The sequence below is a fragment of the Periplaneta americana genome, chromosome 11 (assembly GCF_040183065.1).
Source record: "Periplaneta americana isolate PAMFEO1 chromosome 11, P.americana_PAMFEO1_priV1, whole genome shotgun sequence".
Lineage (NCBI taxonomy): Eukaryota > Metazoa > Arthropoda > Insecta > Blattodea > Blattidae > Periplaneta > Periplaneta americana.
In genome coordinates, this window is record NC_091127.1 from 174360898 (window position 1) to 174377628 (window position 16731).

Here is a 16731-nt window from a genome sequence, read left to right on the forward strand (position 1 = left end):
AATTAGAGTATAAAAAAAATGCGAGGTTTTTTACTGATCGATTTCATATGGAGTAGCCCATATGTACTTCAGACTTTGTCTTGTTTCTTGGCATTAATACAAAAGCAATACCCACAGGCTTTCTATTCAGTATACAGTGTTTAAAAAATTCATTGTTTTTACAATCTATAATTTTGTACTTTGATGTAATGTGGCCTCACTACGAATGTATAATTCAGCTGTTTAAAAAAGTATAGATTGACCCTTCCCTTGGGGCAAATTCCTGCAGGCGTCCATGTCCAGCCCTGAAGTGGAGAAATACGGTTGTCTTTTGTTTACATCAGGACAAAACTTTTATTATCAGGCGACATTTCATATATTGTAGTGTTTGAGAGTAACTAATTTCATGTTGCTTGAAATGACTGTTAAGAATTAAAGATAGTTTACTTTGTTTATTTTCTTAAGGGGAGAGGATGGTATTTTTTTTAAGTTTTTTCCTATTTGGTGTAAAAAATAATTTTTTTTATTTAGAGAGCTCATAGCTGTGGCAACTCAACCAAATAAAAAAAAAAATTATTTGGGGGCCCAAATTTGAAAAAAATATACCCAATGCAGGATTGTACTAAAACCAATATGTCTAAACTGTTTTTAAAGAGATTCAAACAATTTTTTGCAATGTATTTGCAAAAGCATGTTCTACAAACTGTCTGTAACAGAATTTTGATATTAGTCCCTACGTTTGTAAAATAAACAATTAAAATTTAATAACAATTTTCTGATTTCCTTTCTTGCAAACAAACGGACGTATTTTTAAAATGAAATCAATTAAAAATTTTCTGTTACAGAGAAAAGTTTCCTAATAGTCTAAAGAATGTGTGTTCTAAATTTCATGCATGTATCTTTAATAGTTCAGAAATTATATCCATTTTTGTCTGGCAATGTAGCAAAAAAAAAAAAAAAAAAATGAAGTTACTGGAAACCGATAAAAGCGGGCGTGTGATTTAAAAATCCATAGCGGAGGGAGTTTAAAAACGACGTCTCAACATCCGATAAGGGCACAAATACCCACAAAATGTTATGCAATGCATTCCACACATATCAAAGGGTATTTTAAAGGGAAAAAAAAAATTTTTTTGAAAATTTAATTTACTGGAAACAACAATAAAAGTGGGGGAGTGATTTAAAAATCTACAACGCAGGAAGTTTAAAAATGGCGACTTAACATCCGATAAGGGCACAAATACCCACAAAATGTTACGCAATGCATTCCACACATATCACAGAGTATTTTAAAGATTTTTTTTTTTTTTTTTTTTTTTTTTTTTTTTACCAAAAAATACCATCCTCTCCCCTTAGTAAGATTTTGTTGTTTTGTATTATACCCTTATGAAATGGTGTCAATCCAGGTATGTGGTGAGTGTGATCGGGAAGACCGAATGTTGCTCTGTGATGGATGCGACTTGGGCTACCATCTGGAATGTCTGGATCCTCCCATGGACACCGTGCCACTAGACGAGTGGTTCTGTCCTGATTGTGTCCTCTCAAATTCAGTCCAGCTAGCAGAAGAGGTAATGGCTGATTTCATCGCGTTTATTCTTTGATTCTGTTTCATTTCATCTTTTCCTTATTACATTATTATATTTTCACTTAACATTTTTTCAATTTGACATGATCTTCATTTATTAAATATAAGAATAGGAGGTTTGATCTGACTTTACGTTTCAGTGTTAAAGGGGTCCATTACAAATTTCGTTTTGCAATGTTGTATTTTCCTTTATAAAAAGAATAAAACATATACCCAATTTAAATTTCTTTCTTATTGTTCTTTAATATGTACAAATAACTAAAATTTGATTCCTGTCTGTCTCTATTTGCAAATCATCCATGTAGATTTCTTAAAGAAATTGAGTTAAGGCTGGTTCACAATAAATCGGGAACGAGAACCAGAATGAAAACGAGACGCAGAGGACTTGAATATGAAAATTTTTTATTCACAATAAACCGAGAACGTAGACGACTATGCATATCGATATGCATGTCAATAACGATATGTAAAGTCGATATTACGCATTCTGATGTTATTTGTGTATAATTGACCAGTGGCGTTCTCTCATGAGTACAAGGCAGCCAACATAAACACAGGTTAACCAACTTCGAAATTTCAACTGAAACATTTCATTAGGTACGGTACTATAAATATGCCCATGCATCTTTATTATCACAACCTATTTTAAGTCTACCATAACGTAAAATAATTAGAGAATAAACATTTGTAATAGAACACAAAAAGAACAAAACAGTAGTTATTGAATTGAAGCATTAATATGTAGTGTGTAATACTCATTTAGATCTTGGAATAATGTTTCCTAAATGTAGCTTCATTTTAGAAAAAAAAAATGTGTATATATTTTGTATAATCTTCATATTACTTTCAACTATCCTATGTACAATATAGAAATATTTTAACAAACATCGATATTGAAATATTCAGTTAAACTCATTATATAACATTTTGGTTATTAGCACAACTTAAAAGTCCAAATTTATAGTTTTCGGTGTGCGTGCGTGCTTGTGTGCGTACGCGTTTCCCAATATAAACTTGCCAGATCCTGTCTTCTTTATTTTTCTGACTGAAACTTTTTCATTGGAGAAGGTAGTCTTTGTGCATAGCTGCGTTGTTGTTACAGATGATGCATATTTTTGTTACTATTTTTCCCATCTTTTGGTGTAAGTAAAATCACAGCTGATTTTCCTTTCCTTTTTTTCTTTCTTGGGAATGTTTGGTTTGTGCCTTGTTTAGATAATAAATTAGCTTGCTCATTTCTCCACAGATTGGTTGGCATCCACTGTAATTCTAAGTTTTCTTTCTTGTGCATTTAGTGAGAGGAATATTTGTTCATTTGATACAGAAAAAATTGTAAAATCTTCAACCAAAAAATGTTAAATATATCATTTTTGCATCATCAGCTTCCAGAATGATTTATACAGCACTTATTTTGCATATGTATTGAAACACTACTGATCAATAAGCACTACAGAGTATAGGCTGTAGAGAATTATGTACAAATATAATTGGCTGATTACTGATATATATATCTGGGGCTCCTTCAATCACCATCTTGCAGCTCAGTAATAAACCTAAGACATAATAGTGGAATATAATATGAAGTTTGTCCAGAGTATAATTGGTATCATTAGAATGAATATATTTTAAAAGTGTAGGGACGAGAGGTTAAGCAATGATGACAATTTAGAACTATGGATAGACGTACAAAGGCCCATATGGGTATTGCTGTGTTTCTACCACACTAATTGGATGAATGGTTTAGAAACTGAAATAACTGGACAAATAGCCAAACATGTTTCAGAGACTAGAAATGTATAAAGGCGCGTCTCCACTATTAAACATTTAACAACAACATCTTAAATGTTAAATTGTTTATCGTTAACATCCCAACATGTTGATTGAACATGTTAATGCTAATTTCATTTAACACTTTGTCCACACTGTTAAACATGTTAAACTTGACTTTATTTGCATAGTCCACCATAAACAGTCTATGAGATTTTAATATAAATAGTGTTTTATTTTCAAACCTTGGAGAATGGACTCAGATGATATGACTTTTGTAATTGCCTCTATTGCTTGTTACAAGGCTTTGAAAAGGAAGAAAATGAGAAAATGGATTCGGCAATATCTTAGTAAAAGACACTATGCAGGATACATTCTAAACGAGCTCTAAGTTGAATACAGTATCGATTTGGATTCAAAAACTTGCTGAGAATATCAGAACACGATTTTAATATAGTGCTGCAAAAATATTTCCTGTTACATCAAAGAAATACACAATTTAAGAGCAGCCATTTCATCTTAATTAAAAAAATTACAGCGCGATTGATTATCATAGGACCTACGACATGATAGATGTTAAAGGAGTGGGTAATATCGTATAATTATTCTTTCCGAAGTTTTACGAATGTTAACATACATTGCCAAATAAGACCATTACTGACGTTTAACGTACGACGAGAGTGTGAAAACTCTACTGTATTCTCGAGAACAATTAAATAATAATTCCAGTTCTCTAAAACAGTCGACCTTCTTAGTTTTGCCCGTGTATTCTTTTGCAGACACATCCCACAAACAAGGCCTTTCCATCACTGCATTAATTTTATTCTAATGTATTTTCTTTCGTCCACTCCATTACTTCGAACAACTTACAGCCAACACCAAGGACCAATGATAGTATAGAAATGATCAAGATATGCGCCACAAAATGGGAACTTTTAGTTGTTGCTATGGAAACTGTACGAACTTTGCCGAACTGTACCGACACTGCACGACCAAATGAATTGACTTGACATGTTTTCCATTTCTGCTGGAAAACACGCCAATATGTTAAAAGTGTTAAATTCAACATACTCAGTTAACATGTTAAGTCAATTGAGACTTGAAATGTCCTTATACATGTTAAATTCAACATGTTATATTTAACATGTTGTTAAATGTTTAATAGTCGAGACGCGCCTTAAGGGTTTGTGAAACTATATACAAAATGAGGAGGAAGGGATTACTGATGTATTTATATTGAAATAGAAAGGATAACAGGTTCCCATTATAGAGTACATGGGTGGATTTAGTAGAAGGAAGACGAGCAGAATACCAGATATTATGGAACCCACTGTTACTAAACCAGTCCCACCTGCAGTGAAGCGTAGGTGGCTAGTTGACAAGTCTCAGCTATATGCTGTTTGTGAAGATTACAAATCGTCGTCGTCCCTGCAGTAACTCCTATGTGGCATATTTATCGATTTTCAGATTTTGGTCTATTAAATAACTTAAATAGTGATACAGCAAATAATAAAAATCTCCTATACGTAATTATATTTCTTTCTATGGAAAATGTAAGAATTCACAATCTCCTATGTACCATTGCCATAGAATGAATAAATGTGTTTTTTCTTCGTACTGAAAAATTGCACATAGGAGTTATTGTAGGAACAACGACCCCTGGGGCCTGTTTCTCAAAACTCACGGACTAGTAATACTAGTCTGTACAGTAGTAATAATAGTTTGTTTTACAAGTCTGTTTCTAGAAACTACAAGGGTAAAGTAGTAGTTACCAGTTCACAGACTAGTAATATTGGTCGATTTCACCAGTTCCTAAGAGATTGTTTCTCAAAATGCTAATCTAGTTGATTATACTAGTATTCCACAGGAATATTCCTACAAGACTCTAAAGACTGGTGGTTTCTATATTATCAGTTACCAGTGGCAATCTTTATCAGATAATCAAAACAAAATATTGTAGTTATTTTTTAAATATGTGGTTTAGTGATTCCGATTGAAGTAGTAAAGAAGTTGTTGTGAGAAGAGCTAAAACTATATCGAGAAGGAACAATTATTATTCCTTTAAGGGAGCATTGTTTAAATATGAACGGTTTAAATAAAGTGCTGAAAAGCTTGGAGAGTTGTTCAATATAGTGGGACCTGCCATAACAAGACAAACAAATAGAAGTCATGCATTATCAGCAGGGAACGGATTTATATGGACTAAAAATATATGAAATATGTAAATATATATGTAGTTATTTTTACCAAAATATGGAATTAAATATGGATTTTTACCAAAATATGGAATTAAATATGGACTTAAAATTATAAAAAAATGACTATGTACGTTAAATATTGGTACATTTTAATCAAACTAAACAAAAAATATAATGGACGTACCTTAACTTCCAATGTAGTTTCAACAAAACACAATTTTTATTGTCTGTTACCATAACAATAGGTTACAAACATTTCTTTCAAGTGCTGAAAAGTGAATCTTCTTCTATTGTCTCTGAGGATAGATTTATACTGACTAAAAGAGCGTTCGACGTCACAAGAAGTAACTGGTACATAATTCAATTTCACAATGTCTGCTGGGGATAAGTCCAAGTTAATCTTCACTGTTGATTCACCACTCATCACAGCAACAACCTTTTGTAGTTCTTCATATCCAGGGTTTTTTGAAAGTACAGTGTCCACCTTAGCTCTTACTGCATCTGCAACTTTACCTCTACCACGATTCAGTTGTTCCACAGTACTATTTATAATTTCAAAACTTTCAGATAGTGAAAGGTGCCTATTTTGGAGACTTTTGAGCGTTTTTATGATGCATGAAAATGTGTGCTGAATGTGAGCTAAGTCATTCTTCACACTTATGTCACAGGTAACTGTTTTCGCAGTATCAATTGAGACTGCATCTTCAGAGTCCAATGCAAGGAGAACATTGTTAATAGAGTCTATATGTTCGGCATAATATTCAACTGCTTCTAGCCATGTACCCCATCTAGTTAAAATTGGCTTTGGTGGCAATGGAATTTCAGGGTACATTTCTTTCAACACGTTAACTCTACTGGGAGCTTTGAGAAATACTTTTTTCACTGATGAAATCAACAAATCTACTTTAGGGAAATTGTCTCTGACCACTTCTGCCACACGATGAAATGCATGCGCCACACAAGTAAAATGAGTCAATTTAGGATATACAACAGATAATGCTTGTCCAGCTTTGACCATATAAGGGGCAGCATCGCTAATAAAGAATAACACATTATCGTACATAATACCCTTTGGCCACAGGATACCCATAGCTTCGTTGAACAGTTTAACTATAGTTTTGTTATTGCACTTTTCTAGAACATCACAATGTAAAAGAATTCGTTCAGAATATTGTTCACTTAACAAACCGATAACTACATTACCAACAAGTCTACCTTCTTTGTCGGGAGTCTCATCAATGGAAACCCAAATTGAACTATCTTTAATTTCATCTCTTATCTTCTGTATTGTCTCATCGTAGATGGATGGAGCATACGTCTTCCTAAGTGTTGACTCATCCGGGATTGTATGTTGAGTATATTTTTCAAGGAATTCCCTGAAGACCTTATTCTTTAGTTTGTAGAGAGGAATATCAGCAGAGATGAGAGAACGGCACAGGTCGATGTTAAACTCAGATCTTACATTCGATGTTGTTGGTTGTGTTAAAAACAATTGTCTCTGCTTGGAATTTAGTTGTTTGTTGGCCTGATGTTTACTAGTTGTAATGTGTTGTTGCACCAGGAACTTTTGTGTAGATGATACTGCACACTGACACAAATTACAAAATAATATTTTATTGTCAGTTGATAAACCATCTTCTTTAAATTCTGAAATGTAACTTGTTAGTTTTGATTTTAAATTGACTGAATGACGTACTTTTGGCATATTTACCGTCTTTATAGTATGATTTACAAAACTGAACCTATGTGTACTCTGACTGGCATTTAACTGTTGAGCTGCACAACTGAAGTCTGTTAAAAATTTTAAATTAAATTAATACAGTTTTGTAACTTACTTTCCCATTGTTGATAGGACTGCTAATTTTCAAATAACTCTGATGTTAAAGGGATTACTGAACATGTGTTTAAATCTCTATTGTTGAAATGTATTTTTAAAAGTTAATGGAATTTTGTTTTGTTTTATTGTTAAACCTAATATAATATGGACTGTTTTATATGAAATATGGAAAATATATGGAAATTAACGAAAATATGTACTAAACTCTAAAATATGGAAAAATATGGAAAATAAAAGTAGGATTTTTCAACCCTACACATTGTGAAACATAAAGATAATGCAAAATATAAATTATATTAGCTTTATAAGTAAATATGTATTTACATATAAATCCTTTCCCTGATTATCAGCAAAGCTTCAAATACAAATTGCTCTACAAATCGGGATGTTGATTATTTTCCAATGCCATCTGGTTTTTCTGCCCTAGACCAGCAACACATGCAGAATTTTTTTCCTAATAATCTGATACCAATTCATCAACTGCAGTAATTTTTGCTGGCTTTCCTCCTCCACTGCCAGTTCTTCTGACATTGTCAACTTTAGCCTACAAATTAAATACAAAACGACACTAATTTACGAATAGATCAAACGTAAAACTGAAAAAAAAAAGAAAAAAAAATTGCGAATTTTTCAAGTCATAAGTAACATTCATGTCGCCAGTAGACCCACTAGCTACATAATGTGTTCATATTATGATACTGTGAACTTGAATTGGTACTCGCAAAGTTGCTTTCTTAATGTTGAGCCAGTAAGTGTCCCTAACGTATGCATAATCTTTGTTCTGAGGTATCAGTTCCATAGCCTCACATATTACAAATTTTTTTGTCCATTCGTTTACTTTATCATTTTTTGTTACTATGCTTGAAAAAGCACCAAATAATACATCCTTTGATTCATTAATCATATTGAGTATAGTTAATTTGCTTTCAATTGATAGAATTTCAAGAAAAGAGAGAAGTAAGAACCAAAACACAAACAACTTAGCCTTCTAAACTCAAATAACAATATCTACCAATGGCTATAAACAAATGAACTCAATCAGCTGACTAGTGAAATAGATCATGTGACTAGTGAAAAATTGTCACAATTTACTAGACTGGTAAAATAGTTTGAGAAACAGAATCTACTAGAGCTGATGAAATATACTCTGGTAACTAGTAACTGGTGAACTACTAAACTAGTATTTTTGAGAAACAGGCCCCAGGTGAAATACCGGTGAAAGTGTCAGGTGGTAAACCATTATCAAAGAGTGAATAAAGTTTCGACAGTTAAAAACTAACAGAAATAATATTTATACATTCAAATTTATATGTTAGGTGAGAAATAAATTTTCGTATTTTTGTAAACATTTTATTGTGGTTCTATGTACCTATTGTCTAGAATTGTAGCATTTATAATTTCTCTCGATTCTTTTCTCGTGATGTAAAAGTCGCACAACAATCAGAATAATTTTAATAGTTCACCTTTTAATGTAAGGTACAACACTATTTTCAATTGAATATGCAGTCTTCTGAAGTGAAACATTATTACATAATGGTGTGTGGATAAGCTTCAGGGCTTCTACCGCGTTGTCTTGGTGTTATTGGCTGACATTTCGACCGCTGTGTTGTGGCCATCTTCAGAGCAGTTGTTGGATAAGGAAATAGTCTGCCAGCTATTATATATATATATATAGTACTCCCCCCATCGAGACTACTATATATATAATAGCTTGCAGACTATTTCCTTATCCAACAACTGCTCTGAAGATGACCACAACACAGCGGTCGAAACGTCGGCCAATAACACCAAGACAACGCGGTAGAAGCCCTGAAGCTTATCCACACACCATTTACACCAGCTGCGGAAGCCTACGTGAACATTATTACATAATATTTTGTATTTTTTATAAATTGTAAAAGGAAGTGTTGTTATACTGCAAAAATCGATTTCGAGATTTGTATGAACATGTTTTAAGAATTTCTGATACTGAGAAAATGGCTTTTGCATGCCATTTCTGTTCCTTTGTAAACAGTATGTGCAGAATTTTTCTTAACTACTGGTTGGATTTTGTTTGTGTATAGAGTCTATGTATCAGTACATTCAGGATGTATACACATAAAATATAATTTTATCCATGACCATAACGAAAAACATGCCTTTACTAAATACTTTTGCGTTTGTAAAGTAGACTTTTATTCAACGTTACTTTATTCCACTAGTGAGATAAAGACTTTACCTCACAGTTTGAACTTTATCTCACAGTTCATTAGTATTTTCCTAGTACCCGGGCACACACGTATACTTTTCCATTGAACTATTACTCAAGAAGTTAATATATTAGTTACTAGGTGTCACTACCTCTACTTCTTTATTACCATTTCTTAAATATACATACACTCAACCTTATCTTTTCTCTATCTACTACGTCGTAATTTGTGCATTGCATCCATCTAATATGTATTTTTTTTTTTTAATTTGCAATAATTTACCTTTTGGGAGGCGAGGAGACCTGTGAACTTGGGTTTATAGGATTTTATAACGACACATGTTAGTCAACTGAGCTAGACATGATGATTAATTACGTTTTAATATTCCTCTTAAGTTTACGGAAGTAAAATGTGAAATTATTTTAATCACATTAGTCCCGGGAGCACTTCTAAATAATCCCTGAAACTTCAAAAAGATGAAAATACACGTTTAAAATGAAAAAATATATATTAAAATTATATAATTAATTATAATTTGTTATTTATCCAACGCCTTAAGGTACGGTCACACGTCGCTACTTTTGCAGCGCTACTTTTATACTGCAGCTGCAAAAGTTGCGTGTCGTGTTCACATGTAAGCCAAAAGTAGCTCGCTTCTTTTCGTGCTGTGCAACCCGAGTGCTGCAAAAGTTGCAACTGGAGGTTGCGAGTCTGTTCACACGCAAGGCACTACTTTTGCAGCCGCAGTCATGCTGCAGGTTCCCATCTCAGTGTTGACTTCTCAATATACATTTTGTGGTTATGTTCGCATTATTAAGAAACTCATGCGAAAGCTTCCTTATCTATTATTTGCTTTTCTGTCGTATCTAGTATTCAGAAATTGACATTATTTTTACTATAAAGCTTTTTAAAAACGCCTATATACTTAAATGATAACCAACAGTATATTCACGTAATCAATGTTGGCAACCGGCCTGTTTGGAACTACGCTACAGAAAATTTAAAAACTGAATTATATCCTCAGCAATTATGCTTAGACTGTGTTGTGTATTTAATAACTGTTACAAATAATTTATTTTCATCACATTTAACATTAAAATATATCTAAACGATAAAAGTATCATTGGCACATTTGGGTGGTAACACTGGTTGCAACCGCAGCAAAAGTTTCAACAAAACCAATATCAAAAATGCTGCGGCTGCAACTCTGAGAACCCTGTTCACACGTCACTACTTTTAAGTTGCGCGCAGCATGGAAAAGTAGCGAGCAGCAGGTTCGGCAGTCGCTACTTTTCGGGTTGCACCGTTGTTCACACGTCGCAGTACAAGAGTTGCGCAGTTTTTTGTACTGCAGCGCTGCAAAAGTAGTGACGTGTGATCGTACCTTTAGATACCATTCTTCACTAATCATGGCCTCCTACATCATGACCTAGCTAGGACATGTATCAATTCTAAAATCCATGCCATGATATGTGATTATGTGAGGACTTATTTTCAACATATTTTCTTTTATAAAACATAATTTTTCGTTATGGTCATGGATAAAATTACGTATGGTACTTGTGAGCGTGATCTTTATAGCACTCTTGCAATTTAAGCATTCGGCTGACGCCTCGTACTTAAATCTTTCCACTCGCGCAATAAAGATTCACTTACCTCACAAGTACCATAAATAACTATTATTCTAATAACATGAAATTGTTTGAAGCTCTTATACTAAAATTGCACAAAATAATATACTCATATGGTTTAAGCGACTTCAGTTTTTTTTAATTGTTTTGGGAATATTGTGACCTTGCAGTAAAGAGAGATCTGTGAGAATGTGACGTGGTTAATATGCCGAACCTTTTCTTAATATGGTGATTATTTTAATTGCTGTGTAATGAGAAAGTAGGTGCCATTAACGACGTATTTTTAATTTCAGTTATATTGTATTTAAATAGCACTGATTGAATCTAATATAAACTCTATTTATTTTCAGCAGGGATCAGAACACCTATTTTTTAGGATGCTATTACACAATTTGAGTGGTGGTATGCTATTTTGAATGCCTTTGAGTGCGATATGGATCCATTCATCTTCAGTTACTAATCGTATAGAACGGACATCGAGTATGTAAGACTGAAAATCAACAATCCATTTTGTTCAGTTCAGCTTGCCAATACAAGCAAACATGTGACGTTTTTTGGTGGAATTTAACTTTTATTATTCAGTACAGTGTTTCTTGTTACGTTTGAACATTTATTCCTTCTGATGTTTGCTCAGCTAGAGCTGTTAAAATATAGTCATGATTTCACTGTTGCCATTAATTGTACTAAGTTTCTTTTTATGTTTATCAATTTGTGTATTTTTCCATTTGTTTTTTTTTTTTTTTCGTGTGTGTGAATATTTCATTCCTGAAATGCAATGTATTGTGTGTTTTTTCAATTAAAATTCCTTTTGCATCATAATCACATGTAAACAATTTTATTTTAAATTGAGATTGGGGTTTTGGTGCTAAAAAAAAAAAAAAGAATGTACAAAAGAAATCTTCAATATCTTGAATAATTGTTTGAGAAAATGTAGAAATTTTATGAATCACAAATGTAAATTAAGTGGTCACAAAATGGTGACTTATGTGAAAACTACCCTTTACGTTGTATGAGGTCAGACTGTATGCACATGCACGCCCCCCCCCCCCCCCCCCCACCCTACATATACACACACTCACAATTGTCCCCAAAATGTTGTGACAAACTTTTGGAGGTGGTTCCACACACAATATATGTACAGAATTGCATGGTATAAAAACAGTGTCCCATTTTACACATACAGTGTAAAAATTTTGCAGGTGTACTTCGATAAATTTTTGGAATTTGTTCCCTGCACAAAAATAAACGTATGTAGTACTTGTTAACTTAAGGCAGCGTTTCTCAAACTATGGTCCGCAGACCACCTGTGGTCCCGAGGTCAGCCCTTGTGGTCCTTCAAAAAAGGACAGAAGAAAAAATAAAATTCAAACGAATTGCATATCATACTATAGCTGAAAATCTCAGAGTTTGGAAATGACACATAGCAATCACCTTTCACTTTTTCTCCCAGTACTGGCATTTTATGAAATTTATTACCCAACCTGTCTACCGAATTCCCACTCTACTCTCAGCAACAAAAAAGGAATTTAAAGCACTATGAACGTGGTGTTTCTCGCCATCTTTTCTCTGCACATCAGCTGATGACATGTGGCTAAGTATATTGGCATATCTTTCAGATGTATTCTCAAAATTAAACTAACTAAATCTCTCTCTACAAGGTAATTCTTTGACTGTTCTCAATGTACATGAGAAAATAAAAATGTTCGAGAGGCAACTTGGTTTGTGGGTCAGTTCCGTAAAACAGAGCATTTTTTCACTATTTCCACCCTAGAGTCTTTTTTGGTTGAAATGATTTCGTTATTGGAAAAGAATTATGCAATGAGTTCGCATCTCGAAACACTAAGGTCATAATTTGAAACTTATTTTCTTAGTAAATATGACGAATTTTCATGGGTTTGTGATCCCTTTCATTGCGATATTGAAAATAACAAACTTTCATTGAACTCTCGAATGACACCAGACTTAAAATGAAATTCCAAGCGGAAGGTATGGTTAATTTCTGGACCTCATCACAAGTGAAAAGAGAATATAGTGAACTGTACAATGGTGCTTTACAGATTATAATTCAGTTTGCTTTTACGTATCTGTGTGAGAAAGGGTTTTCATCACTAACTCTAATAAAAACAAAGTACCGAAATTGACTCGATGTGATGATCTCCAATTTAAACTTACCAGCATACATCCAAGTATAGAACAACTGTGCAAGAATTGTCAGGCTCATCCACCTTATTAATGCGAGTACCAACATTTATTTATTTTGTTTAGTTAATAACTTAAAGATTATCCAAACTCTAATAACCTTGATTTATTAAAAAACGGAAATTAATTTTCTTCTATTAACATTAATTTAATTAGTTAATACTAATGTAAAGTTAAATGAATTAAATTAATTTTTTTTTTAAATATAAATATACTAGTATTAAATTATGCTACAAAAATGATAAATTTGCTTTCGAAGGGAACAAGAGTAAAATAACCCACTAAAAACACTACAAAGAAGGAACAAAATGCGGAAATGAGATATTGGCAGAATATACTCTCAGAGAAAAAGGTGAGAAATATTGTAATAAGAGAGCAGTTACAAATATATGCTATATAATTTGACTGATAAAATAGAGGGATACACATAGAAGAAACTTATTAGATTACCAGGAAATAATTGGCATTCATACAGTCCTCTCTGTAGATTGAAAACTCAAAAAAGTTTCATATCCATTGTTCAAGAATTAAAACAGAAAATCAATATCCCGAATTTAAAAGAAAACCTACAAATTAAACCAAACGCTTTAACTCTATTAAATATGGAATATAATCTAAATTTAACAGAAGAAATACTGAAATCAGAAGTAAACACTGAAATACTAAAACAATTGTCTTTAGAGACAATTAATATTAGATACCCTCCACAAAACTGGCTTCATTTATACACTGACGGATCCTTGATATCCAGAGAACAAGGTGCTGGTGCAGGTGTTACGTGCTGTCTCGTCTCACTTTATAGATCTCTTGGGTATGGAACAACAAGTTTTGATGGAGAAATCATTGCAATAAGTGAAAGTCTCAGGAATCTTCTATGCCACATCAGTAAATTTAAAAATGCAGTTATATTGTCAGACTCCAAAGCAGCTATTCTATCAATTGTCTCTAAACACACACCTTCATCTCAAACAGCAGAAATAACTAAAATGCTCTCTCAATTAATATTACTCAATAAAAGAATTGTATTCAAATGGATACCATCCCACTGTGGAATCCTGGGAAATGAGAATGCGGATGCTTTAGCAAAGAAGGGCAGCACTGCTACTTACAGACCTGTTACTAAATCTACATATTACTCTGTGAAAAGATTTATTAAATCTACATACTTAGACTTCAACAAACAAAATTTGATAACACAATCCCAGGGGAAAAAATGGAACTCTCTGCATTAAAATCCACAGTTAATTCCCGATTTACCACGAAAATCGTCTGTAGCTGCATTTAAATTGGCAACAGGCCATGATTGTTTGGCCAAACACCTGCATAGAATTGGAATATATCAGCCCCCTAACTGCCCATTGTGCAACTCAAACCAAGAAATGGATTCGGAACACCTCAAAATCTGTGCTTCAGTGGCTGGTCATGATAATATCTTTGAAAAATATTGGAGTGCAAGAGGTCAAATGACTTTATTGTCAAACGCCTGGCATTAGAAAACAACAACATAGAAGAAACTGGTATCACCAGAATACAAGACAATGGATTACCAGAACAGATAAAGTATAAACTCAAAGGATATAGCGAACCTGAGCGACCAATAATCTGCTGGAGAAAATATCTCTGTTGAATATAGGACAGACCCAATAGGCATAAACCTTATCAGTAGAAGCTGAAGATGAGAATTCGTATGTAACCCACTGATTCTGCCTATTTATCGATGTACTCTCCCCTAGCCTCTTAAAATTGCATCCTCTGGAACCAGTTGTTGAAGCACCCTAACCACGCCTTTCTTGGATACAGCGCCAACCTCCCCTTCTTCATGTTGATTCCAAATCGATGACCTTGGAACTTGTTAACTATTACAAACAACAAAAATTCGCAGAATTCCAGATGTGGACTCTACAATGGGTGATTCACCCGTTTTTCTCCTGATTTTTGCATTAAATCCATTGTTTTCAGATGCATTGTCATTATATATAAAAAATTCACGGATTCCAGACTTTGGTCTTTTCTCTGTCAGCACTTGGAAAACTGCATCTTTGTTGTTTAGTAGTACAGTCATGGAAAATAATAATTTTAAACTTCTTGGTATTACTGTGGACAGCACACTTACTTGGGCAGACCATGTTGATTCTGTTTGTAAAAAATTGTCAAGAGTAATATTTCTTCTGCGAAATTTGAAAATGTATGTTCCTAAGAATTACATTAGAGTTGTCTATTTTTCTTATTTTCATAGTGTACTTTCTTATGGACTACTTTTATGGGTTAATAGTACTCATACTAATAAGATACTTATGTTACAAAAAGAAAGCTATTAGAATTATAACTAATTCATCAATGAAGGCACACTGCAGACCGTTATTTGTAAATGAAAAATTATGACTGTATATTTATCAAGCCCTAAATTTCATCAAAGAAAATTCACATATGTTGACACATAGGAATGGTGTACAGATATACAACACCAGAAACCGTGACCTTTTTGACATACCTAAGTGTAGGCTAACTGAAACAATGAATAATTATTTTATTATGTCGTTAAAAATAGCAAATAAATTTCCGAGATATCTTTTTAATCTGGAAAGGAATTCTTTTAACAGACTTGTCTCTGGTTGGTTAATCAACAAACCATTTTATGAAATTATGAGTTTTTTTTTAATGTCAACGTTGTTGACAGTTTTTAAATTAATTTTATTGTTTTGTTGTTTGCTTTTTATTACTGACTTTGTCAATTGCACCATGTTGTGTGCTCTGACTGTATAACACTGAATGTACTGAATATACTCTAGCTAGACAAATTATTTACCAGTTGGCAGTGCTTGTTCATTGTTATGCGTGGAATTGTCATAACATGGCCCCTTAGAGAAAAGAAAGTCTGTGAAACAAGCAGGTCCGGGTTCAGATCCTAGTTGAGACAAGTTACCTGGTTGAGATTTTTTTCTGGGGTTTTCCCTCAACCCACTAAGGGCAAATGCTGTGTAACTTCTGGTGGTGGATTCTGGACTCATTTCACTGGTATTATCACTGTCATTTCACTCAGACACTAGATATCCATTTCATTTGATAAAGCTTCATAAAATAAAAAAAACAATTATACTCTGGGATCACTTAAGGGGAATTGGACTTTATCGCATGCAAAGTAATGATAAAAATAGCCTATCGTCAAGCAGTCATAAATGTAATACTATTTATCACAGCTATTTCATTTTTTTAGTGATATATGTATACATATTAAGCTTTAAAATGAAAAAAGAATGGTTAATCTAGTGTAAATCCTACCCTTAAATTAAAATTAATTGTTAAATTTAAACGCATTTTTTATATAAATTCACTACATATCTGTGAT

General features: G+C 33.1%; 1 protein-coding gene across 6 annotated transcripts in view; it reads left to right on the forward strand.

The window, feature by feature from the left end:
* The window catches only part of LOC138709613 (serine/arginine repetitive matrix protein 2), a 328612-nt gene that overhangs the window by 36712 nt on the left and 275169 nt on the right, over positions 1-16731 (forward strand). For all 6 annotated transcript variants that reach the window (XR_011334979.1, XR_011334980.1, XR_011334978.1 and 3 more), the window contains exon 8: positions 1386-1547. Coding sequence is in view for 2 of the 6 variants with exons in the window: in XM_069840511.1 (XP_069696612.1) it covers positions 1386-1547 (162 nt within the window). In the remaining 4 variants the exon portion in view is untranslated. The remainder of the gene's footprint in view (positions 1-1385; positions 1548-16731) is intronic.